Source organism: Hemibagrus wyckioides, linkage group LG08 (genome assembly GCF_019097595.1).
Source record: "Hemibagrus wyckioides isolate EC202008001 linkage group LG08, SWU_Hwy_1.0, whole genome shotgun sequence".
NCBI classification, from domain to species: Eukaryota; Metazoa; Chordata; class Actinopteri; order Siluriformes; family Bagridae; genus Hemibagrus; species Hemibagrus wyckioides.
The window spans coordinates 4,632,648-4,655,740 of NC_080717.1; the positions used below are offsets into that span (position 1 = coordinate 4,632,648).

At 39.6% G+C, this 23,093-nt stretch overlaps 3 protein-coding genes across 4 annotated transcripts; 1 reads left to right on the top strand and 2 right to left on the bottom strand.

The window, feature by feature from the left end:
* Positions 1-1,376: 1,376 nt before the first annotated feature.
* Positions 1,377-8,434, bottom strand: ugl (ureidoglycolate lyase). The gene is made up of 15 exons (XM_058396593.1): positions 8,297-8,434; positions 7,925-8,059; positions 7,604-7,822; positions 7,345-7,435; positions 6,331-6,407; positions 6,109-6,219; positions 5,810-5,869; positions 5,097-5,253; positions 4,822-5,020; positions 4,411-4,489; positions 4,215-4,307; positions 3,638-3,710; positions 2,810-2,877; positions 2,573-2,706; positions 1,377-1,621 (listed from the first exon to the last, which is right to left on the bottom strand). Exons 1-15 carry the CDS (start codon positions 8,300-8,302, stop codon positions 1,453-1,455), a joined length of 1,671 nt encoding a protein of 556 aa, XP_058252576.1. The 5' UTR covers positions 8,303-8,434; the 3' UTR covers positions 1,377-1,452.
* A 526-nt stretch (positions 8,435-8,960) lies between these two features.
* Positions 8,961-17,853, top strand: rab33ba (RAB33B, member RAS oncogene family a). The gene is made up of 2 exons (XM_058396594.1): positions 8,961-9,504; positions 12,958-17,853. The coding sequence occupies exons 1-2, from the start codon at positions 9,277-9,279 to the stop codon at positions 13,429-13,431; spliced, it is 702 nt and encodes a 233-aa protein (XP_058252577.1). The 5' UTR covers positions 8,961-9,276; the 3' UTR covers positions 13,432-17,853.
* A 604-nt stretch (positions 17,854-18,457) lies between these two features.
* zgc:113425 (uncharacterized protein LOC541425 homolog) lies at positions 18,458-22,216 on the bottom strand. 2 transcript variants are annotated; one of them, XM_058396491.1, is made up of 7 exons: positions 21,818-21,953; positions 21,319-21,493; positions 21,125-21,184; positions 20,067-20,198; positions 19,809-19,955; positions 19,512-19,572; positions 18,458-18,971 (listed from the first exon to the last, which is right to left on the bottom strand). In XM_058396491.1, exons 2-7 carry the CDS (start codon positions 21,481-21,483, stop codon positions 18,868-18,870), a joined length of 669 nt encoding a protein of 222 aa, XP_058252474.1. In that variant the 5' UTR covers positions 21,484-21,493; positions 21,818-21,953; the 3' UTR covers positions 18,458-18,867. The 2 variants fall into 2 exon arrangements, with proteins under 2 accessions (XP_058252474.1, XP_058252473.1); XM_058396490.1 differs by lacking the exon at positions 21,818-21,953 and adding an exon at positions 21,975-22,216 and having other exon boundaries at positions 18,459-18,971.
* Positions 22,217-23,093: the final 877 nt, after the last annotated feature.

A 23,093-nucleotide genomic window follows, 5' to 3' on the forward strand; every position in this document is an offset into this window, starting at 1 on the left:
TACCCTCAGATTCTTTAGCAAGGCAGTGGTCATCTTGGAGCTGTGTTTGGGGTCGTTATCATGTTGGAATACTGCCCTGCGGCTCAGTCTCCGAAGGGCGGGGATCATGCTCTGCTTCAGTATGTCACAGTACATGTTGGCATTCATGGTTCCCTCAATGAACTGTAGCTCCCCAGTGCCAGCAGCACTCATGCAGGCCCAGACCATGACACTCCCACCAACATGCTTGACTGTAGGCAAGACACACTTGTCTTTGTACTCCTCACCTGGTTGCCACCACGCACGCTGAACACCATCTGAACCAAATAAGTTTATCTTGGTCTCATTGGACCACAGGACATGGTTCCAGTAATCCATGTCCTTAGTCTGCTTGTCTTCAGCAAACTGTATGCGGGCTTTCTTGTGCATCATCTTTAGTAGAGGCTTCCTTCTGGGACGACAGCCATGCAGACCAATTTCATGCAGTGTGTGGCGTATGGTCTGAGCACTGACAGGCTGAACCCCCACCCCTTCAACCTCTGCAGCAATGCTGGCAGCACTCGTACGTCTATTTCCCAAAGACAACCTCTGTATATGACGCTCAGCACGTGCACTTAACTTCTTTGGTGGACCATGGCAAGGCATGTTCTGAGTGGAACCTGTCCTGTAAAACCACTGAATGGTCTTGCCCACCATGCCGCAGCTCAGTTTCAGGGTCTTGGCAATCTTCTTCTAGCCTAGGCCATCTTTATGTAGAGCAACAATTCTTTTTTTTCAGATCCTCAGAGAGTTCTTTGCCATGAGGTGCCATGTTGAACTTCCAGTGACCAGTATGAGAGAGTATGAGAGCGAGAACACCAAATTTAACACACCTGCTCCCCATTCACACCTGAGACCTTGTAACACTAACGAGTCACATGACACCGGGGATGGTAAATGGCTAATTGGGCCCAATTTGGACATTTCCACTTAGGGGTGTACTCACTTTTGTTGCCAACGGTTTAGACATTAATGGCTGTGTGTTGAGTTATTTTGAGGAGACAGCAAATTTACACTGTTATACAGGCTGGACACTCACTACTGTACACTGGAGCAGAGGGGCATTTCTTCAGTGTTGTCACATGAAAAGATATAAAATATTTACAAAAATCTGAGGGGTGTACTCACTTCTGTGAGATACTGTAGATGTATTCATGGTAGATTGAATAAGAAGTCATTGTAGTGTGTGGAAGAAGAAATCAGTGACCGTTGGTCATATATGATATTAGATACAAGGGCTAAAGTCTAAATGCTATCAAAGCTTGTTTATATTACCCCATCTCCGTCTATGCCTTAATTCAAATGAATGTTTCATCGATTGCTTTAAATAGAAGGGAATCAGCCAGAATGCTGAGCACTGCCATGTTCCTTTCTTTATTCTTCAGGACATAAGGTTTAAGGTTATCTTGCACACATACAGAGATAGGATTGTGTTTAGAGCTTGGCTCGGTGAGATCTGTCTGTCTCTCTGTCTTCATGCTGATCCTGAGAGCTCAGGAAGGTGTGGTCCAGGTACAGGTAAGTCGTGAGGAATTCTGGGAAATCATTCTTTTGTACCAGCTCGAGAAACATGGACACTGCTGTGATTAATCTCTCTTCATCTCTGCTCATAAAGAGAGAGAAAGTGTAAATAACAGTGATTGTGCATATCATTGAAGACAACATGAAACAGAAGTTGGATAATATGGTTAAATTAATGATTAAAGATGAATCATTGTGAATGATTCATCTTTAATAATTTATTAAAAGACAAAGAACCCCGCCTTTTAACTGTCTGAATGTGATTATATTACTGCAGAGTCGCGTAAATGATTAATAAATAATAATAAATCAATCAGCAAGAGGCTCGCGGCGTTAGAGATGAGAATTCCGATTCTTTTCAGTGAGACTAATCATTTAACTCGACTCCTCAAAACAACTCGACTCTTTCAGATCCCTAGCATTTCACCGGATATATTATCGAATAAGTCATTACATATGGTATGCTTATCATTGGTAACACGTTATAGCGTTTAGGGAATGATTAATAAACAGTTTACTTGATTTAATTAAGGGAAAACACATTAAATGTCACCGTGACTCTGACCAGGATAACGTACCTTGCTTAAGATGAATCGATTCATGCTAATAAAAAGCTCCGTTTCAGAAATGGCGTTTCCATGGAAACACTTTAATTAAATTATATGAATTGCAAAAATATTCGACTGAATAGGTCTATAAATAAATATATATATATATGCAGCATAATTTATGTGCGAGTTAGAGGGGTTGTTCAAAGAGTCGACTCGTGAACTTCGTGAACGACACATCGACACAGCATTCGATTCGATACTTGCCCAAATACGGTTTTACTCGGAAATAATAATAAATAATTTTGAAATCTTTAATTAATAGTCATTTAATTAAAATAATTAATTAGGAGAAGCCTGCAAAAATATTTTAATATAATAACAAGTTGTATAATTTTTTTCCTGTTTTTTTATCTTCAGGTATTTTCAAAACAACAACAATAACTTTTCTCCATAGTAAAGTCAGGAATTAATATATAATATACCTTTGAGACTGAGAGCACATTGCTGCCCTCAGATCACCCATCATGCCTTGTGTTAAACTCTTGACAAACCCACCAGTCACTACAGTATTCCCACCATCCTCCAGTTTCACCTGGTGTCTGATCCACTGCCACACCTGAACCAATGAGAGATGAGCACAGACAAGCAGATTAGACACAATACAAATCCAAGTGTAATAAAATCTCTTGTTCAGTTAACAACAAAAATATTGCATCCACCTGAGATCGAGAGATTTCTGCAGTCGCTGAATCTTCCACCTGCCTCTTAAAGAAGAAGTGACCTCTACCTGACACACAACATAATAAACACAGTATAAATACACTGAAAACTAAAGAGTGTGAAGAAGGTTCTACAACATTCCCTTAATTGAAAAGAAGAACCATTTTATAGAAATTGAACAAGTTTTAAATGAATAAAAATAATTAATGTTAATAATAAAAAAGTGCTAAAAATATAAAACTATTTCTCTTTTCGTACCTCATTAATTAGTTGAAAGTGCAGATTTTTTAACACTTACTTATTTTTTATTTGTTTAAAAAGAATTTGGATAATTTTGTTAATTTATTGACATCAAAAAAATAAAAGGAAAGTGAAAAAGAAAGAGAAAAAACAACAACAAAAGCTATACATTTTCAAGATTTTGTAGTTAAGTGATTCTAAATAAATAAATAAAAACAACAAAATATAAATATTAAATATTCGAGATTTTGCAGTTAAGTGACTATAAATAAATAAAAAAAGTAATAACAACAACAAAAGCTATAAATAGTCAAGATTTTGGAGTAAAGTGATTATAAATAAATAAATGAATAGTTCAATTAAATGAAAATGAGTATTAGAGTAAAAGTGACAAATAAAATTGACAAAAGATGGCTTCAGATTTGATCAATCTATTTATATAGCATATATAGCAACAAAACATCTAAAACATGACACAAAAAAAGAAATTCTCTTTTATATAACTCTTGTTCTTTCTCATTAAGAAAATGATGCTCTCTGTGAAGCGTTTAAACTTCAATTTATCGTTTGCTTGTATTTTTTTTCACCTGAGAGCCATGCTTCGATGAACAACACACCGACTGCAATGTTGTGCTTCAATCCATACAACGTTACTCCGCCCTGCCAAGAGATATAACATCGTAATAACACAATCATAATTACGTTATAACAGAAGCTCCATACGATACATAGCACCAGGCTGAATGTGAACCTATAGTGAAGATAACCGAGGAGTAAAGTTTGATAGAGTAACGCAAAACTGTAGGTAAAAAAGTTCATTAAAAAATATATTTTAATGAATCATTTTGTGAGAAATTACCTACACAGCCTGAGAAAATGTTAACGTTATGACTGCAGTGACAACTCATTTGCAAATGATGTTGGAAGTAACTAAAGTGGACTTATTACATCATAATATGATGGTAAGAGCCAATCAGGTTACAGTATGTAAATTAAAACCATACACAAGTTCAACTAGAAGAAAAGGGCGGGGCTTGTGTAGGAGTGGATGGAGTTTCTGTGCCTTTTTCTGATGCCTAGTAAAAAACCTCCACAAAAATTTACAGCAGTTCAGGGGTCAGGGGGTCTATGGGGAAATTATAGGCATAGGTTTGATAGACTGACCGCTGGCATGGTGAGCAGGTCTTCAGGGGTCACGCTGACGTCATTGCGTAGCTCTTGGAGCTGGTTCTCCCCTGTACAGTGAAGCTGGAACAGCTGTGAGGGAAAAACAGAGAAGACGTTCGAATAAATGAGGAGTATCTGACCATTAATGAGTCCAAGCGCATCACTGAGTCAGATATGTGATATGAGAATTTACTTTTTGCATAGGTTCAATCAGATTCATGTCATACACCATGAAGCCGTCAACTCCTGCTTTGACTTCCAAGAGCTTTAGTCTGAAAAAAACGTAGTAGTAAGTAGTAAATACGGTGAGATCGGCAATATTATGACTTCTCTCTGGGTGAAGGACCATTTTAAGATACGGGACAACTCTCACATACTAAATACTAAAACTCCTTAACTGCATGTAATATCTGTAATATTTAATAATAACTGTATCAGTGGTTACAGTATTTAATTCCTCTAATGATAAACTAATCAAGCATAACATTATGACCACCTGCCAATACTGACCACTGCAGACCAGGAACACCCCACAAGAGCTGCAGTTTTGGAGCTAATGACTGTATTTAGTGTTTAATCTAGCAGCAGGTCTGCTGTCTCTTACCTGGTGACAGTGCTCAGTACATCCTTATACAGTTCTCTGTTGCTTTGTGGGGGTAACAGAAGCGCCGCCATGCCCCCGGTGGCCAGTGCGCCCCTGCGATGACACGTCTGCACCAGCAGATCCATGTAGCTGCGCAGGAAACGTTTCTCCATGTTCACGTACTTACTGCGGTCAGGCAGCAGGAACTCGGTACGATGTCCTGCAGGGAACAGAAGCGTTCCTTTCTCTCAGATGCACTTAAAACTCCATCATTAGAGTGCTGTAAATGTACACACCGAATTTGTTGACGAAGGATGCAGAGTAATCCCAGATGCCACAGTTCAGACCGGCGGAGTGCTCTCTGAGCTCGTACAGGATCTCTTCCATCTCAAATGTAGCCAGGACACACTCTATCAGCACCGTCGCCTTGATGCTGCCCACTGGCAAGCCCAGCTAACACACACAAAATTCAGGTGTTGTTTTTCAGGGGTTGGGCTCGGCCCCTTAGTTCCAGTGAAAGGAACTCTTAATGCTTCAGCTTCATACCAAGACATTTTGGACAATTTCATGCTCCCAACTTTGTGGGAACAGTCTGGGGATGACCCCTTCCTGTTGACTGCACACCAGTGCACAAAGCAAGGTCCATAAAGACATGGATGAGTGAATTTGGTATGGAGGAACTTGACTGGCCTGAGAGTCCTGACCTCAACCTGATAGAACACCTTTGGGATGAATTAGAGAAGAGACTGTGAGCCAGGCCAAAACTGGGAGATACCCAGTGCATGTAATATGGAGTTTTCCCATCCATTGCATATACAACAGCTTCAAATCTTCTGGGAAGGCTTTCACAAGGTATAGGAGTGTGTTTATGGGAATTTTTGACCATTCCTCTAGAAGTGCATTTGTGAGGTCAGGCACTGATGCTGGACGAGAAGGCCTGGCTTGCAGTCTCCGCTTTAATTCATCCTAAAGGTGTGAGGTGATCTTTATGATGTTCAAGCAACCTTACCCTGTCCTCAGTCCAGAGAAAAATCTGATTCCACAACCTGGCCTCCAGGTAACTCTCAACCTAAAGTAAAAGATGTGTATCTTTGGTCACTGCTTCATTCATCTTCAGATAAATGTAAACAACATACATCATGTAAAAAATACAGAATAATGTCCTCACTGAAGCTTTAGGATATCCCAAGAATCATCATTAAAAGACAGAAAGTTCATATAATGATTTCTTCTTATTGAAAGAAATACAGTCATATTAAATAAAATAAAAATGAAAGCTTTCACATCTACTCAGCTGATGTTTTTTACCTTGGACAAGTAGAAAAAAGGTCCGCTCTGGTTCTCAAGCAACAGCTTTGCATTATGAAACATCAGCAAGCCGAAATCAAAGAGAGGACCAGGAACCTCCCGACCATTTACCTGTGGATACAAACACTTCAGCTACACAAACACTACAACACACAATCCTACTGACCGATATGATATTTTAGGTCCGGGTCTTATCACATACTCAATGCTTGTCATTATTACCAACATGTTGTGCTCCACTATGTTCCAAGCACGAGGGCGGAGCATAAGAACCGGGGCCTGGGATACGAGCGGGACACCTAGTTAAAGAGGGAGAAGCAAAATAATATTTCATCATGTTATAATCTGGAATTCATCTTTATTTAGGGATTTATTCTGGTCAGGATTACAGAGGATCCCAGGAAGAGTCTATCCCGGGGATACTGAGTGTATACACCAGAATACACCCTGGATGGGACGCCACTTCCTCACACATTCACAACTAGGTGCAAATTAGAAGCAAATCCACCAACCAGCAAATGTTTGAGAGGTGATGAGAAAAGAAAAACAAGAGGAAACACAAACTCACAGGGAAAATAGGAACCTTTCATCAAACTGGGAATACTGGGAATTCTCATTGTGATTGCGTTTCTGGTTTCCTTGACTTTGTTCTTTGCCCAGCCAAGTTTATGCTGTCCGTGCATCTCCTGACCTTCATCTGACCTTGCTTTTACACTCATGTATTGGATCTGCCTGCAAGCTGGCCTTAAAAAAGCCTTTGGGAGAGCCTTAGGACAAATGTATATTATTATTCAACTAGAAACTTGGGAACATGTTATTATAGGATGAATCTGTTAAAGTAGAAATAATGATAGCTACTTCACAAATCTGTTATCTAGCTAGCTAACCTGACTAAAAATTTATTACAAGATCGTTCGGACCTGTCCACTACGCCCAGTGAAGCTAAAGTGGGCGGGGCTTGTTTGAGCTGACCAATAGGCATTTTAGATTTCCACAAACAAATTCCAGGTTTAATTCCAAATATTCTATAAGGTAAAAAAAATGGTAGTAATTTTTAAAAAAATAGTTATAAATATATTTTTTTATTTAATCGAATGTAATTCCTATCATTTGAATCAGGATCTATTTTTAGATTTTAGTACTTATTTTTTGTTTCCCATTCACTCCATAGCAACCCAGTGACAACACAGATTTATAGAAAAATGTCTACAGAGCATCAGGTTTTCAAAAACTCACCTGGAAACTGATTATGTACAACCTTATAGACATTATAGATGCCTTTTATCTGATTGTAGTAAGTCGGACAGTTGCCATCGTCAAAATCTACCTGCGGAAGAGGATAACGGATTGATTGATGTTTCTGTGACGAAGAGGTCAGGTTCAGCTTCAAATGTGTTTAGAAAAGGAAATGACTTCCAGGTCTGAGTTCTGCTCATAATGTTATAAACAAAATTATTATAAACTTTAGTAGAGCCATTTTAAAATGATCTATTACTTGTAATCCTTGTGCTGTTGATTTAAGGGCCTGCATGAGTCGCTGCGTGTCGCAGGGTGCAAGGTCACCGATGTCCACATGTCTGCACCGCAGTCGGACAGGGACGGGATTCACTCTCCAGGACAGATTGTCCCGGATGTGAGCCGTGTCCTCCATGAACCCTGGAAGGTCTTCGGAGAGATCGAGCTGAACCTTCCGCAGGATTCTCATCTTCAGGACCTGATGCAGATAAAGAAGATTTTTAGAATACACTCCTACAGCTTTCCTGAGCAACTGAACTTGTTATTAGCTGATTAGTTGAAATGTGAAGGACAGGAACACCTTGTCCACATCTGGCTGGAACCTGGAGCACAGATCTGACAGAAACTGAAGAGCTTCAGTGCTGAAGAGGGTCTCAAACTCCATCTGCAGCCCTGGAGGTGGAGGCTCCACTTCTACGTTGTTGTTGTTGGGTAGCTGTGTGCCAAAGTACCAATGGTTTGTTCATAAAGCTGCAATATTCGCATGCTGTTCAATTTTTTTTCCGGCTCAGAACATGTGACATGTTTCATGCTTTTTTGTAAATAAAATGATAAATTCTAATTCTCGAGAGTACACACAACCTTCAGGATGGTTTAATATTTGTTTGACATTTAAAAAAGCAACTGGATTTAAATACAAAATGTTTAATATCAGCAGACAGGGAAGACTTACTAGCATTCTCCTCGGACACTCGGCTACTCTTTAGTTGGACTTTGGTAAGGGTCATCGAACTTCTGGTTGAAAAAAAAGAAAAAAAGAAAAAGAAGAAAAAAAAACACAGACAAACCAAACATGAGCAAAAACAGCGTACTCAGTTAAAAAATAAATAAATAAATAAATAAATAAATAAATAAATAAATGAATGAATGAATGAATGAATGAATGAATGAATGAATGAATGAATGAATAAATAAACAATTTATTGTTGATTAAATAAATGATTATTTATTTATTTATTTATTTATTTATGGATTGGTCCTGTTTCGTTTGTCTGTTCTACTTCAAACCATTATGACTGTATAACAAAATAAAAAGATGGAAATAGTGGTCACAGAAAACAGAAAAATCATACGTTTCAAAAATAAGCGAAACTATTTTGATTAGAATAATATTAATAATACAGCAGCAACTCTACTACTAATAATAATAATACATAGAAAGATCAGTAAAAGATCCGAGGGTTTTCTATCTATCTATCTATCTATCTATCTATCTATCTATCTATCTATCTATCTATCTATCTATCTATCTATCTATGTTCCTATTTAAAGTCTCGCGAGATTCCCGCGTGATGTCAGTCTCCTTGCGTAAACCAAGTAAAGTCTCGCGAGATCCAGCGCTGGGTCAGTACGTGGCTGAAAACCAAAACAGTGCAGCAGCAGAAACAGGAGGAGTGCAGGAGAGAAAGAGAAACAGACAGGAAGAGGTCAGCAATGTGGAGTGAGTCTGATTCGGACAGGAGAGCTTCTGTGTACATGTGCACGAAAGAGGAGAATGCATAAATTATCACTCGGATTCCTGTGATTTGCTTTTAGCTTGTTGCTCTGGGTTACAGTGACTCAGCTAGCTCGCGCTGGAGCATCTGTATACATGTTGCTGTTATCGCGGTGACACGTTTGTCATCATCTCTGATTATCACACACACAGTGAAGATGGCAGATATGGAGTCTTCTTTGGAGTTCAGCAGCTCTCTGACCAGCTCCACACTGCCTCCTCCCCGAACCCGGATCTTTAAGATCATAGTGATCGGAGACTCCGGGGTGGGAAAAACCTGCCTGACATACCGCTTCTGCGCCGGCAAGTTCCCGGACAAAACCGAGGCCACCATCGGGGTGGACTTCCGAGAGAAGGTTATCGAGATCGACGGAGAAAAAATCAAGGTGAGATAAGATCAGACGAGAGATCTTGGCACTGGGAACTTCACTGCTACGGCAATGACGTCACCCTTAAGTCGCTATACCAGTGACGTAACCCTGACTAGTAGCTGTGATGTAATGTTTTGTTTTGCAGGTGACCTGATGCAGGTCATCTATCAAGTATCGTATCAGTGTTCATCATTTGTTTTAGGGATGCGCCGTTCTGATAAAAAAGGTCTGATCAACATCAAGTCACAGTCCAATCTCAAATCCAAACTAGTAGTGTCGGTATCAGGGCTGAAGCGAGGGCTTAAACAACGACAGACCGGTATTTTATGATGTAAACAAATCAAGTGTAGATGAGAGACAGGTTGTCTTTAAGCCTGCCTCAGTCATGCCGTTGTTATGCAGAAGATATAATGTAAAAAAAAAAAAAAGATGGATCAGATATCAGAGAGAAAAAAACAAACAAACCGATTAGATTTTTTTGGTACTGGAGCTGGAAATATTTATATATAAAGAGACATTTATTGTCAGGATATACTTTACACGCTATTATTTTTGTCATATAATATTAATGATATTTGAGTGAGAGTTTAAGTGAATAGTGTTGGATTGGATTCAGTATCAGTATTGGATTGGATTCAGTATCAATAATGGATTGGATTCAGTATCAGTATTGGATTAGACTCAGTATCAGATTGGATTCAGTATCATTATTGGATTGGATTCAGTCTCAGTAATGGATTGGACTCAGTATCATTATTGGATTGGATTCAGTCTCAGTAATGGATTGGATTCAGTATCAGTATTGGATTGGATTCAGTATCAGTATTGGATTGGATTCAGTATCAGTATTGGATTGGATTTAGTATCAGTATTGGATTCAGTATCAGTAATGGATTAGACTCAATATCAGTAATGGATTGGATTCGGTATCAGTAATGGATTGGATTCAGTATCATTATTGGATTGGATTCAGTCTCAGTAATGGATTGGATTCAGTATCAGTATTGGATTGGATTTACTATCAGTATTGGATTGGATTTAGTATCAGTATTGGATTCAGTATCAGTATTGGATTGGATTCAGTCTCAGTAATGGATTGGACTCAGTATCATTATTGGATTGGATTCAGTCTCAGTAATGGATTGGATTCAGTATCAGTATTGGATTGGATTCAGTATCAGTATTGGATTGGATTCAGTATCAGTATTGGATTGGATTTAGTATCAGTATTGGATTCAGTATCAGTAATGGATTAGACTCAATATCAGTAATGGATTGGATTCGGTATCAGTAATGGATTGGATTCAGTATCAGTAATGGATTAGATTCAGTATCAGTATTGGATTGGATTTAGTATCACTATTGGATTCAGTATCAGTAATGGATTAGATTCGGTGTCAGTAATGGATTGGATTCAGTATCAGTAATGGATTGGATTCAGTATCAGTAATGGATTGGATTCAGTATCAGAATTGGATTGGATTCAGTATCAGTATTTGTTTCAGTATCTGTAATGGATTGGACTCAGTATCAGTAATGGATTAGACTCAATATCAGTAATGGATTAGATTCAGTATCAGTATTGGATTGGATTCAGTATCAGTAATGGATTAGATTCAGTATCAGTAACGGATTAGATTCAGTATCAGTAATGGATTAGATTCAGTATCAGTAATGGATTGGATTCAGCATCAGTAATGGATTAGACTCAGTATCAGTAATGGATTGGGTTCAGTATCAGTAATAGATTGGATTCAGTATCAGTAATGGATTAGATTCAGTATCAGTAATGGATTGGATTCAGTATCAGTAATAGATTGGGTTCAGTATCAGTAATAGATTGGATTCAGTATCAGTAACAGATTAGATTCAGTATCAGTAATGGATTAGATTCAGTATCAGTAATGGATTAGATTCAGTATCAGTATTGGATTAGATTCAGTATCAGTAATGGATTAGATTCAGTATCAGTAATGGATTAGATTCAGTATCAGTATTGGATTGGATTCAGTATCAGTAATGGATTAGATTCAGTATCAGTATTGGATTAGACTCAGTATCAGTAATGGATTGGATTCAGTATCAGTAATGGATTGGATTCAGTATCAGTAATAGATTGGATTCAGTATCAGTAATGGATTAGATTCAGTATCAGTAATGGATTAGATTCAGTATCAGTAATGGATTAGATTCAGTATCAGTATTGGATTAGACTCAGTATCAGTAATGGATTGGATTCAGTATCAGTAATGGATTGGATTCAGTATCAGTAATGGATTGGATTCAGTATCAGTAATAGATTGGATTCAGTATCAGTAATGGATTAGATTCAGTATCAGTAATGGATTAGATTCAGTATCTACAGAGAACCAGCTTGGTTACAGTGAGGAGTTCAGTATGGGGTCAGTGCTGATGGAGACCCAGCTTGTTTACTGTGATGATGTCAGTGTGTGTGTTTTATTATTCCCAATCATAAAGAATGCTCTGGATCTTTTCTACAGTATATGATTCATCAACTTCAGTCATTTCCTGACATTTTTCCTGTTTTTCCATACTGTTTCCTGTTCTCTGATCATCATGTTTCAGCAGCACCGGTCTCAACACTGCTGTTTTGTGTTACGTCACAGGAGAAAAACCCACACTGAATCTCTCTCTGTCAGTCACTCACTCTTTCTTCTCTCTATTCCACAGATGGATTCTCTCCATCTGTCTTTTGCCACTTCTTCTTTCACCCTGTCGTTATATCCTCTACCTCCTTCTGTATCACTTCAGGCTCTTTACCCCACCCACCCTGTCATTCTCTCTCTCTCTCTCTCTAGCTCTTTCTCCTTCCCTCTCACACAGAATCACTCTCTTTGTCCACTCTCTCTCTCTCTCTCTCTCTCTCTCTCACTGCCATTTCATTTCTGTCTCTAATTTCCACCCACTCACTTTCTATCTCTTTCTCTCTCTCCTTTCCATGCACTTCTGTTCTGTTCTGTTCTGTTCTCTTTCACTATATAGCCTGCTCCGTTCTCTTGTTTTTCTTTTTGTTCTGTTTTTATTCTCTATCATCTTTTGTTCCATGTTCTTCTACTGGGTTCTGTTCTTTTTTATCCTGTCTTTTTTTCTATTCGATTATATGAGGGCGAGTTAAAGGAAAACACTAAATAAAGGGATATAATAGATTTTTTTAAATTTGCATAAACAGTTTAGGTTTTCATCTGATGCTTTCTCATATTTTTGTGCTGTTCAGTAATCTTTAAAGGTGCTGTTAATAATAACTCACAGTAGCCAAGCTGTTATTAACAACCTCTCAGGAATATTACAGTGTGTGTGTGTGTGTGTGTGTGTGAGAGAGAGAGAGAGGCTTACATTCCCCTCATACTGTGGCAGACTGATACATAGCGTTCTGCTGAAGCACTTGGCAGTGTGTGAAATGTATTTGGCACAAATCCTTTCATTTTTTCTCCCTTCCCTCTCTTTCAGGTCCAGCTGTGGGACACAGCTGGTCAGGAGCGTTTCCGTAAAAGCATGGTGCAGCACTACTACAGAAACGTGCACGCCGTGGTGTTTGTGTACGACGTGACGAGCGCGGCGAGTTTCCGCAGCCTCCCGGCGTGGATCGAGGAATGCCGACAGTACGCGCTCGGCCACGAGGTGCCCCGGATCCTTGTGGGCAACAAGTGCGACCTGCGCCACGCCGCTCAGGTGAGCACGGAAGTGGCGCAGCAGTTTGCCGACGCCCACTCCATGCCTCTGTTTGAGACGTCTGCTAAGAGTCCGCAGGGAGGGAGCAACGACAGCGACCATGTGGAGGCCATCTTCATGACGGTGGCGCACAAGCTGAAGTCACAGAAGCCACTGGTGCTTAGTCAGCCGGCCAACACGGTCACGCTGAGTGGGCGGGACCAGGAGGAGGAGCCACGTGGAAGCTGGGGCTGCAACTGCTGGAGGAGCTAGGGGGCGGAGCTAAATCACTTTGAATTTACTATACAACTAAAAGGGAGACAAAGTAGAGTCACAGGTTTAAAGGAATCTCCAAAGTGTTCGTGACGGTCAGAGGTTGCAGGACGGACGGACGGCTCGGTTAGGACTAGGGATTAGAGGCTGAATGATGAAGTGCATCCTAGGCGTGATAGCGATGCTACCCTCTGCAGTATCTATTCCTGAACTGAACCCTACACGTCTTCTGTGCTCCGTGGAAATCTTGAGGGTGAATCGCAATTTCTGCTCAACATTCAGACTTTTAATGAGAGATGGCATATAAAAAATTAACGCTTATTAGACGTAACAGATTAAACTGATACACGCATGCAAACTCAATACGAGGAAAATTAGATTAAGGTAAATGGATAAACACTTTATCAGAATGACTGAAGTAGGTGTTTGCCAGTATTTTTTATTTTATTTTTTTTCTGTCTTTGTACTGTAATCCTTGAGATCACTGCACTAGGAAAATAAATAAAAATATGCTACTGCAATACGCAAACGTTAAAAAAACCCGACGGTCACGTTCCAGTTTTTTTGTGGCTGGCACTCGTCATTAAGCTAAGCTAAGAGCACCTCGTTTCGTATTACTGTACCGTGGATGTAAATAACCAGAAAGGAGTTTGGCTTTCGGTGTTTTTTGTTTGGTTTTTTTGCTTGAAGATAGGAAGATAAACAACAGTTGCCTCTAATAGTCATATCATCGTAATGCCTAAAACTGTGCCGATGGTATTGCCGCGTGTAGAAGCTGTGCAGTGCAGTAGATCTCTAGATTAAATATTCAATTTCATTCATTATAGACTATAATAATAATAAGGAGAATTTGGGATTTTTATTAATACAAAATTTCCAGTGAGCCCTGTCGAGGCATTGCAGCTACATTATTGGTGCCCTGTGTGAATAAACACATCACCTTATACGATATAGTCATGTTTAATAGAACTCTGTTCTCACTGGTCAGCACTTCACCTGTGGACGATCCTCTGTGGCTTATTCTTAGGGGCTGAAAATGCAAAAGTTAAAAGCTATGCTACTTTCCTGGTGGGGCAAAAACAAAAACGCACGTCTTCTTCTGTACGCAAAATTTCAATACAGAAATATTGATTCTCATTGGCCAGCTTTGTTGTTTTATATTTCAACACCTCACTCTTGTGGTATTCGCCATCATGGAAGATTTTCTTGATGTTCCTCAGCATGGATATTGGGTTAGGGGCTGATGCTAGGTGTAGTTACACTGTCATTTGTATGCCACTGGGCCCTTGAGATGTTAAGTTCGTCCCTTAGGTCATCTAAGATTCTCGTTAGTGTCACGTATACACCATAAAAAATAAGCGGATGCTTGTAGTATTTCCAAAGCTTTAGCATCATAACCAGCAGATGAACTGATAAGGTTCAGGGTCAAGGTCAAGGCCAAACATTCAAAAGGCCTAGACTTCTTGGTACCAAAGCATCTCTACCAAGTTCTACGTGTCATTTACCAACATGTCTGCAAGAAGGATTTCTTGAGCATGTTTCCACTGCCCATAAATGCACAGTAATATCTCAGTTGTAGCTAGTTTGTAGCTAGTAGGCATTTTACCCTTGGAAGTAAATATGGACGCCATCCATAACCATGCTAACGATCTTGCTAGCATTCATGCAAAAGCCTATGAGGAACATCAACCTGGCCACTTTTTCCTTGAAATTGTTGTTAAAATGACCAAAAAGAGACTCTAGCTATATTTTATGCTGTAATTATACTTCGTATCACCTTCTATACTGCCATGTTGCAAACAAACAAATAAACAAACAAACAAAACCACGAGCTGGAAAGACAGAGACGTCACATGTACCACAAAAGTGAGCTGTTCATATCCATATACAAAGAAATATACGTATATATTTGGAAGATATTGACCATAACAAACGATTTATTCTGGGTTTATATTTCACACAGGATTTTAACAAGAATTCACAGCCATTTAATGTGCTTTTGTGCATGGAAATAGTTTTCAAGAGCGAAGAAAGCCAACGCTCGAGACGTAACCATGGCAACAAACGCTAAAACGCTAGCTAGAGTAAATTAAAAACAAAAGGACATGACAGCTAGCTATTTTCATATCATTCAGTTACGAGTAAGTCAGATATATACAAGTGTGTTTTCTTGATTTAAAGAACTGATGAATATAAAGCAAATTCTAAACCCCGTGCGTCGTGTATATTTAACTCCACTTTCAGGCACATGCCTGTAAAGAGTCGGCACAGGATTTGTGCGCGCGTGTGTGTGTGTGTGTGTATATAAAACGCACCGGGTTTACTGTGTGTGCATGGCGTGATCATATTACTAGAGCAGCAGAATAAAGTATCAGCGTCTCACTCAGCCTGCAGTCTTTCAGGATGACTAAGACAGCAAGTGTGTGTGTGTGTGTGTGTGTGTGTGTGTGTGTGTGCGCGCGTGTGTGTGTTGCCAAATGAGGCCAACATGATGCACGCCTGCTTTCCAGATCTGAATCATGGCTTGTTTTTTGCTTCCGTAGTCGCATTTTTTTCCCTTCAGCTCAGTCTGTTCTGAAAAGCTGTCGGGGCCACAGCAGGTCCTGTGGTGTACACTTCAGAAAAACCCTCAGGCATGGACTTTGTGTTTTTTGGGGAATAATTCTTTAGCTATCATGCTCTACTGTGAGTAAACAGCCATCTCTCTCTCCCTCTCTGACTGCCATGATCATCCATTGAAATGATATAAAGTATGTGAGTGTGTTCAACAGGGGCAGTTTCATGCATTCAAAGCATCGACAGCAAAAGTTTGCACACCCCCCTCATGGGCATTTGAGTGCTCTGTTTGACTATTTATCTACAAACAATACAGACCTACCAATCTACATGCATCTGCATTTTAACATCAGAGTACACTAATAAGAGATATCAGTTAAAAATGCGTTAAAACCCCATCATCAAATCAATCAACACGTGAAAGGATTGAATGACAGTAATGTAGGCATTGTAACTCACTGATATCAATACATACACACTCTTCCATAATCTCTTATTAGTGATGCTTTTCCCTGTGATATCATTTCCACTCAAAATTTTCCTCCAATTCCAATTAAAAGATGGATTCGAAGTAAACGGAGAAATCCTTAGAGTTCAAGAGTAAGCTTTAGGCATATTCATAGACAAGCATGTCTTGAACTGTATTGATGTTCATAAAGCAGTATCTGAAAATCAGTCAAACAAACAGCGCTTTTGTTTTGCAGGAAATGAGTGAAGAAAAGCAGACCATTTTGATCGAAAATGGTCAAACAGGCTTATAGTAACACTTTTACAAATAATTTTAATAGTAATGATATAAAGAAGATTTTCAGTTCGAACATCAGATGCGTGTGTGTGTGTGTTTTTTTTTTCCTTCTTAGTCCTGATACACTACATTGCCAAAAGTTTTGGGACACCCCTACAAATCATTGAATTCAGGGGTTGGGCTCGGCCCCTTAGTTCCAGTGAAAGGAACTCTTAATGCAGACGTCCCAGTTTCAGTCTCAAAAGGGGTTCTATCAGGTTGAGGTCAGGCCAGTCAAGTTCCTCCACACCAAATGTCTTTATGGACCTTGCTTTGTGCACTGGTGTTGGGAGCATGAAATTCCAAAAATGTCTTGGTATGAAGCTGAAGCATTAAGAGTTCCCTTCACTGGAACTAAGGGGCCGAGCCCAACCCCTGAAAAACAACACCTGAATTCAATGTATTTGGAGGGGTGTCCCAAAACATTTGGCCTTTTTAACACCTGTAAGCATCTAAAAGCTGAAATCTGGTTAAAAAAGTTGAATAACTGATATATAGATTTGTTTCACTGTTTATAGATTAACATGCACTATTTTTATTAGAGTAAAACCTGATACTCTTTAAGTTTCCTTTAGGGGTGTGTAAACTTTTGGACTCAATAAAAAACAAAACAAACAAAGCCCTGATCTCTTGCAGTGAAGACAATCTTTCCGCTGCGGTGCTTTGGACAGACCGGGTTGTGCGTTTTATGTTTTGCCAATAGTTGTTTTGTCACTTTGTGTATTGCTTTGATTTAATATAATTTCTGTGCCTAAAAAAAAGGAAACCAGGCCTCTCACATCCTCTGGGATGATTTTGTTTCTCAGGATGTTTATAACAGATTTATGTTTCGTCCTCGATAATGTTTTCCGATCAGCCAAAAGCCTACACACATCGTTAATGTCAATGCCTGTGCATCGTCTGTCAAACGCATCCGGAGATCGCTGTTGTGTCCTGGTTTTGTGTCTGATTACTGCCATGGGACAAACCGAGAGAGTGAAGTCTGTCACTGGGTTTGTGTGTTGCAAACTTTGTTTCATGGAAAAATCGCTTGTATTGTATTTTTTTTTTTTTTTAAGATGGAATAAAGCGCTCTCCATTTCACGTACAATTGTTGTTATTGGTTTGTAAAGAAGAACAAAACACAAACATCTCATCACACCAACATGTCCAGGAAATATCCACTCTGAACCTCTTAAATCTTTATCTTTAGAATGAACATCATCTTTACACCAATCAGGCATAACATTATGAGCAGTGAGAGGTGAAGTGAATAAGACTGATGATCTCCTCATCATGGCACCTATTAGTGGGTGGGATATATTAGGCAGCAGGTGAACATTTTGTCCTCAAAGTTGATGTTAGAAGCAGGAAAAATGGACAAATGTAAGGATTTGAGCGAGTTTGATGAAGGGCCAAATTGTGATGGCTAGACCACTGGATCAGAGCATCTCCAAAACTGCAGCTCTTGTGGGGTGTTCCCGGTCTGCAGTGGTCAGTATCTATCAAAAGTGGTCCAAGGAAGGAACAGTGGTGAACCGGTGACAGGGTCATGGACGGTCAAGACTCATTGATGCACATAGGGTGCGAAGGCTGGTCCGTGTGATCCGATCCAACAGACGAGCTGCTGTTGAAGAAATTAATGCTGGTTCTGATAGAAAGGTGTCAGATTACACAGTTCTGGAAATTGCTTTAATCTGTAGACAGAAAATTAGGGGATACAAACTTTTGCTCTCAGCTGAAAATGATAGAGTTGCAGTCTAGACTATAAACTCAGGCGACGTGAAAGTAAACTGGGAAAGAAAAAAGAGAGCAGAGAAATCATCCGGAACATTCCAGTAAGAAAAAAAAAGCATCCAGGTAAAAACTATTTATTAAATATTTGTTGTTTTATTTAACAAAATATACAGGCATTTTGTGATGTAAATTACATAAATTAAAAAAAAAAAGGTTTAAAAAATACACATCGCATACAATAAAATGGCACCTAAGGAACTTCAGTCAGTAAAAAGAAGTGCAAGGAAGCGTATGGAACTTCATGTTCTTCAGGAGCTTCAGGTTCCTCTTCTCTGAGTGGGAACTCCTGCTATAAACACCTGGAGTGTGTGATTCAGAGCCTACGCGAGTCTGCTGTATGGAGGAAGTGCAGAGAGTTCCTGTTCCTGTTCAGGACAGCACTCCATGAACGACATGGGAGAGTTAAACACTCGCTCGTCTCCTCCTGCAACACACACACACACACACACATGCGTCTCATCACACCGACACGTCCAGGAAAAATCCACCCTCAACCTCTTAAATCTTCATCTTTAGCATGAACATCATCTTTATGTCCAAGAGTTAATTTATAATAAAAAATATTGCATTGACTTTTTTAGTTTAAACTTCTTTCAGAAAATAATTAAATCAAATAACAAAAGTATAATATTAATTATATTATTATTATTATTATTATTAATAATAATAATAATAATATTAATAATAATCATCATCATCTTTATGTATGTATTTATTTATTTATTATTAATTACATAACCAAAACCTTCTATAATTATTTAATACGATTTATTTTCTTTTTCTTTTGTTGGATTTTAATTTCTTTTTCAAATATTTCTATTTATTTATTTTATTTTAAATCTTATAGCTTTTTAATAAAAACAACCAGAAAAGGGTATAAAATACTACTTATTTTGCTTTACAGTTTTTTGATAACTGCATTTTAAACCTCACACAAACTCACACACACACACACACGCCTCACCATGCCATGAACAGACCAGATCACCTGAAGCACTTGAGTCATTCTGAGGAACCAGCATCTCCTATAAAACACACACACACACACACACACTAATGAAATACATGCTTAATTGATTACATCTTTCTTATTTCAACAGACCATGATTTGGGACAGAGCAATTCTGATCTTGTGAACTGTTTAGTACGGATAATAATTGTAGGTGAATTGGGACGCAGCAAGAGTCTTTCCTGGACATCTGAAAATCTTTAAATATTATAGTGTGTGTGTGTTTGTGTGCACGTGTGTGTGTGTGCTCACCATGCCTGTGACTGAATCATAGCAGCCACAGAAGGGCAGACTGCGACACCCCACGTACGCGATGAGGGAGGAGAAGAGGAGCGAGCCGACTCCGGCTAACACCATGGTGCTGTTCGCCGCTTTCACCATGCGGCTCAGGACAAACTTCTGCTCAGGGGACACACACAAACACACACACTCAATAAAGCTCTTATTCAGAGCATCTAGGGAGAAAACACAACATAGTGTTGATGTGATGCAGGGAAGTCTGGACTGTACCACTTCAGTGATGTGATGGGGGTGGAAAAGTTCGTCGTCTTCCTCTCCGTAGCTGAGCGTCACGCCGGCGTAAACGAACACTATCACGGTGGCGACGTGAGAGACGACAGATGACACAATCATGACGGTAACCTGAAGAAACAGAGATGAAAAGATGTGGGCCAAAGATTGTTTGTAAGGAAACAGGTTTTCTATACTTTTCTCGTAACTAGGCAATATTTTGGGACGTTTTCATCAGTGCTAGACGGACAAGACTTGTGTCTTGACACATTTTGTGTCATTATAATATTTTTTTTAATCACAATTTCCTTTAAAAGATTTATTGATGTCTATTGTCTTACACAATATATATATATATATTAAGATTACAGGGTGAAGATGTGAAGAAGGTACTGGAGGTTAAGTACTTGGGGTCAACAGTCCAGAGTAATGGAGAGTGTGGGAAAGAGGTAAAGAATTCAGGTTGGAATGGGTGGAGAAAGGTGTCGGGAGCTCTGTGTGATAGAAAAATATCAGCAAGAATCAAGGGGAAGGTGTACAAGACAGTGGTGAGACCGGCCATGCTGTATGGTTTAGAGACAGTGTCACTGAGGAAGGGACAGGAGTCAGAGCTGGAGGTAGCAGAGCTGAAGATGTTGAGGTTCTCTTTGGGAGTGACACGGTTGGACAGGATTAGGAACGCGTACATCAGAGGGACGGCTCATGTTGGACGTTTGGGGGACAAAGTTAGGGAGGACAGATTAAGATGGTTTGGACATGTTCAGAGGAGGGAGAGTGAGTATATTTGGACATGGAGCTGCCAGGCAGGAGGAAAAGAGGAAGGCCAAAGAGGAGGTATATGGATGGAATAAATGAGGATATGAAGCTGGATGCAGAAGATGGGGATAGATGGAGAGAGATGATTCACTGTGGTGACCCCTGAAGGGAAAAGCTGAAACAAGAAGATTGTCTTACACAATATAAAGTTATTGTGTCTTAAACAGGTAATTAAAGCGGCTTCATGTTTGGAAATGTCACCAAAACGTTCAGAATGAGCAATCAACAAATCTGAAACTGACCAGCGTGGGGTTTTTCCTTTGCGAGGCAAAAAGTGCGAGTACCCCAGGTACAGCCATCATCTAAAAGAAGATAAAGACACAGAAGCACAGGTACTAAGTCCAACAAAACTGAAAGCTGTAAATGATTCATAAGGCAGGATGTGATGTAGAGTATATGACTCATTAACTCGAAGTGACCGGACACTTTGGCTCACCAGTCCTGCCCACAGAGGAGCTCTGGTTTCACTGAGGGTTGTGCTCATGCGGAAAACCGCATCGATAAACCCACAGACGACGCACAGTCCGGCGCAGGCCACCTGCAGAATGCCCCACACCACCACCACCTTCTGGTTCAGGATGAAGTACCTGTAGCGCTCCATGCTCCTGGCTCTACACAAACACACAAGGACACTGGATTCAACTGGATCTCTGTTTATTAATGAAATTAAATCATCATATCCCTTATTTATCTGATCCAAGTTTAAGGAAACTTTTATTAGATTCAATCTGTAATGTCTGCTCATTAGTTACATAAAAACAAATGATCAGTACATTCTTTAGATATGTACTACATGTGCTGCATTAGAAAAATCATAAATGACGTATTTTTTGCTTTTGATTGTGGATTTTAAAGGAGAAATTAGGTTTAAACTGGTAAAAAAAAACCATAGTCTGATCCTCTATTCAGTCAGTGGAGCAGGATATAAACTTTACCTGAGCCGGTCTTTTTGTTTCAGCGCACGAATTAATAAAGGGAAACTTTCCACAAATATGATCTCTGCTTTTTCTTCTTTTTTCGTTACAAAGACATTACACACTCGTAAGGATCACCAAAACAACAACAACAACAACAACAACGCGTAGTTTTTACCTTCACTTCTTCTCTCTTGAACGTTTCACTACTTCCGGACTTTCAGCGTGTCACTTACCTCCAAGCCGCACAGGTGTATCACACACAGGCCACGCCCCTCTGCGTCCTTCGTTAGCTGCCAGAGTGGGCGGGGATACATCTCTCTCTCTCTCTCTCACACACACACACACACACACACACACACTCAAAACTCTATTCACATTCTTGCCATAAAAAATTATTTAAAGCTGCTACGTGTTTAGATATATACACCGACCAGCCATAACATTATGACCACTGCCAAGTGAAGTGAATAAGACTGATGATCTCCTCATCATGGCACCTGTTAATGGGTGGGATATACTAGAGGCAGCAAGTCAACATTTTGTCCTCAAAGTTGATGTGTTAGAAGCAGGAAAAAATGGGCATGTGTAAGGATTTAAAGCGAGTCTGATGAAGGGCCAAATTGTGATGGCTAGACCACTGGATCAGAGCATCTCCAAAACTGCAGCTCTTGTGGAGGTGTGCCCGGCAGTGGTCAGTATCTATCAAAAGTATCCTTTAAGCCCTTGCAACTTAGAGGACTTAAAGGATCTACTGCTAACATCTTGGTGCAAGATACCACAACACACCTTTAGGGATCTAGTGGAGTCCATGCCTCGACGAGTCAGGGCTGTTTTGGCAGCAAAAGGGGGCCAACACAATATTAAGAAGGTGTTCATAATGTTATCTATTATATTATTATACAGAGGATTTATATATATATATATATATATATATATATATATATATATATATATATTTCAATAAGTTTGAAAAAAAGGGGAAGCAAAGGGGGTTCCAACACAATATTAGGAAGATGGTCATAATGTTATGCCTTGTCTGTTTATATGCGAGATGGGAGTTTTTGTGTGCCCAATGTAGCCTTAAAATCCTGTTTTGGGTTGACAGGAACTGGAAACTGATGTGGTCTTCTGCTGTTGTAGCTCATCCACGTCCAGGTTCAATATATTGTGCATTCTGAGATGCTTTTCTGCTCACCACGTTTGTAAAGAGTGCTTATTTACGTTACAGTAGACATCTTGTCGGCTCTAATGAGCCTGCAGACCTTCAGACGATGCTGTGTAGAAACCATTCCCA

Coding starts and splice junctions, on each gene's coding strand:
- ugl (XM_058396593.1), bottom strand. Junction 7,823..7,924: donor TCCAGCCAGATGTGGACAAG/GTGTTCCTGTCC, acceptor TATCTGCATCAG/GTCCTGAAGATGAGAATCCT. Junction 3,711..4,214: donor ACCTGCTCACCATGCCAGCG/GTCAGTCTATCA, acceptor ATCTCTTGGCAG/GGCGGAGTAACGTTGTATGG.
- rab33ba (XM_058396594.1), top strand. CDS start 9,277: ATGGCAGATATGGAGTCTTCTTTGGAGTTCAGCAGCTCTCTGACCAGC. Junction 9,505..12,957: donor TCGACGGAGAAAAAATCAAG/GTGAGATAAGAT, acceptor CCTCTCTTTCAG/GTCCAGCTGTGGGACACAGC.
- zgc:113425 (XM_058396491.1), bottom strand. CDS start 21,483: ATGGAGCGCTACAGGTACTTCATCCTGAACCAGAAGGTGGTGGTGGTG. Junction 20,199..21,124: donor AAAGGAAAAACCCCACGCTG/GTCAGTTTCAGA, acceptor CTGTTTCTTCAG/GTTACCGTCATGATTGTGTC. Junction 18,972..19,511: donor TCTGGTCTGTTCATGGCATG/GTGAGGCGTGTG, acceptor TGTGTGTTGCAG/GAGGAGACGAGCGAGTGTTT.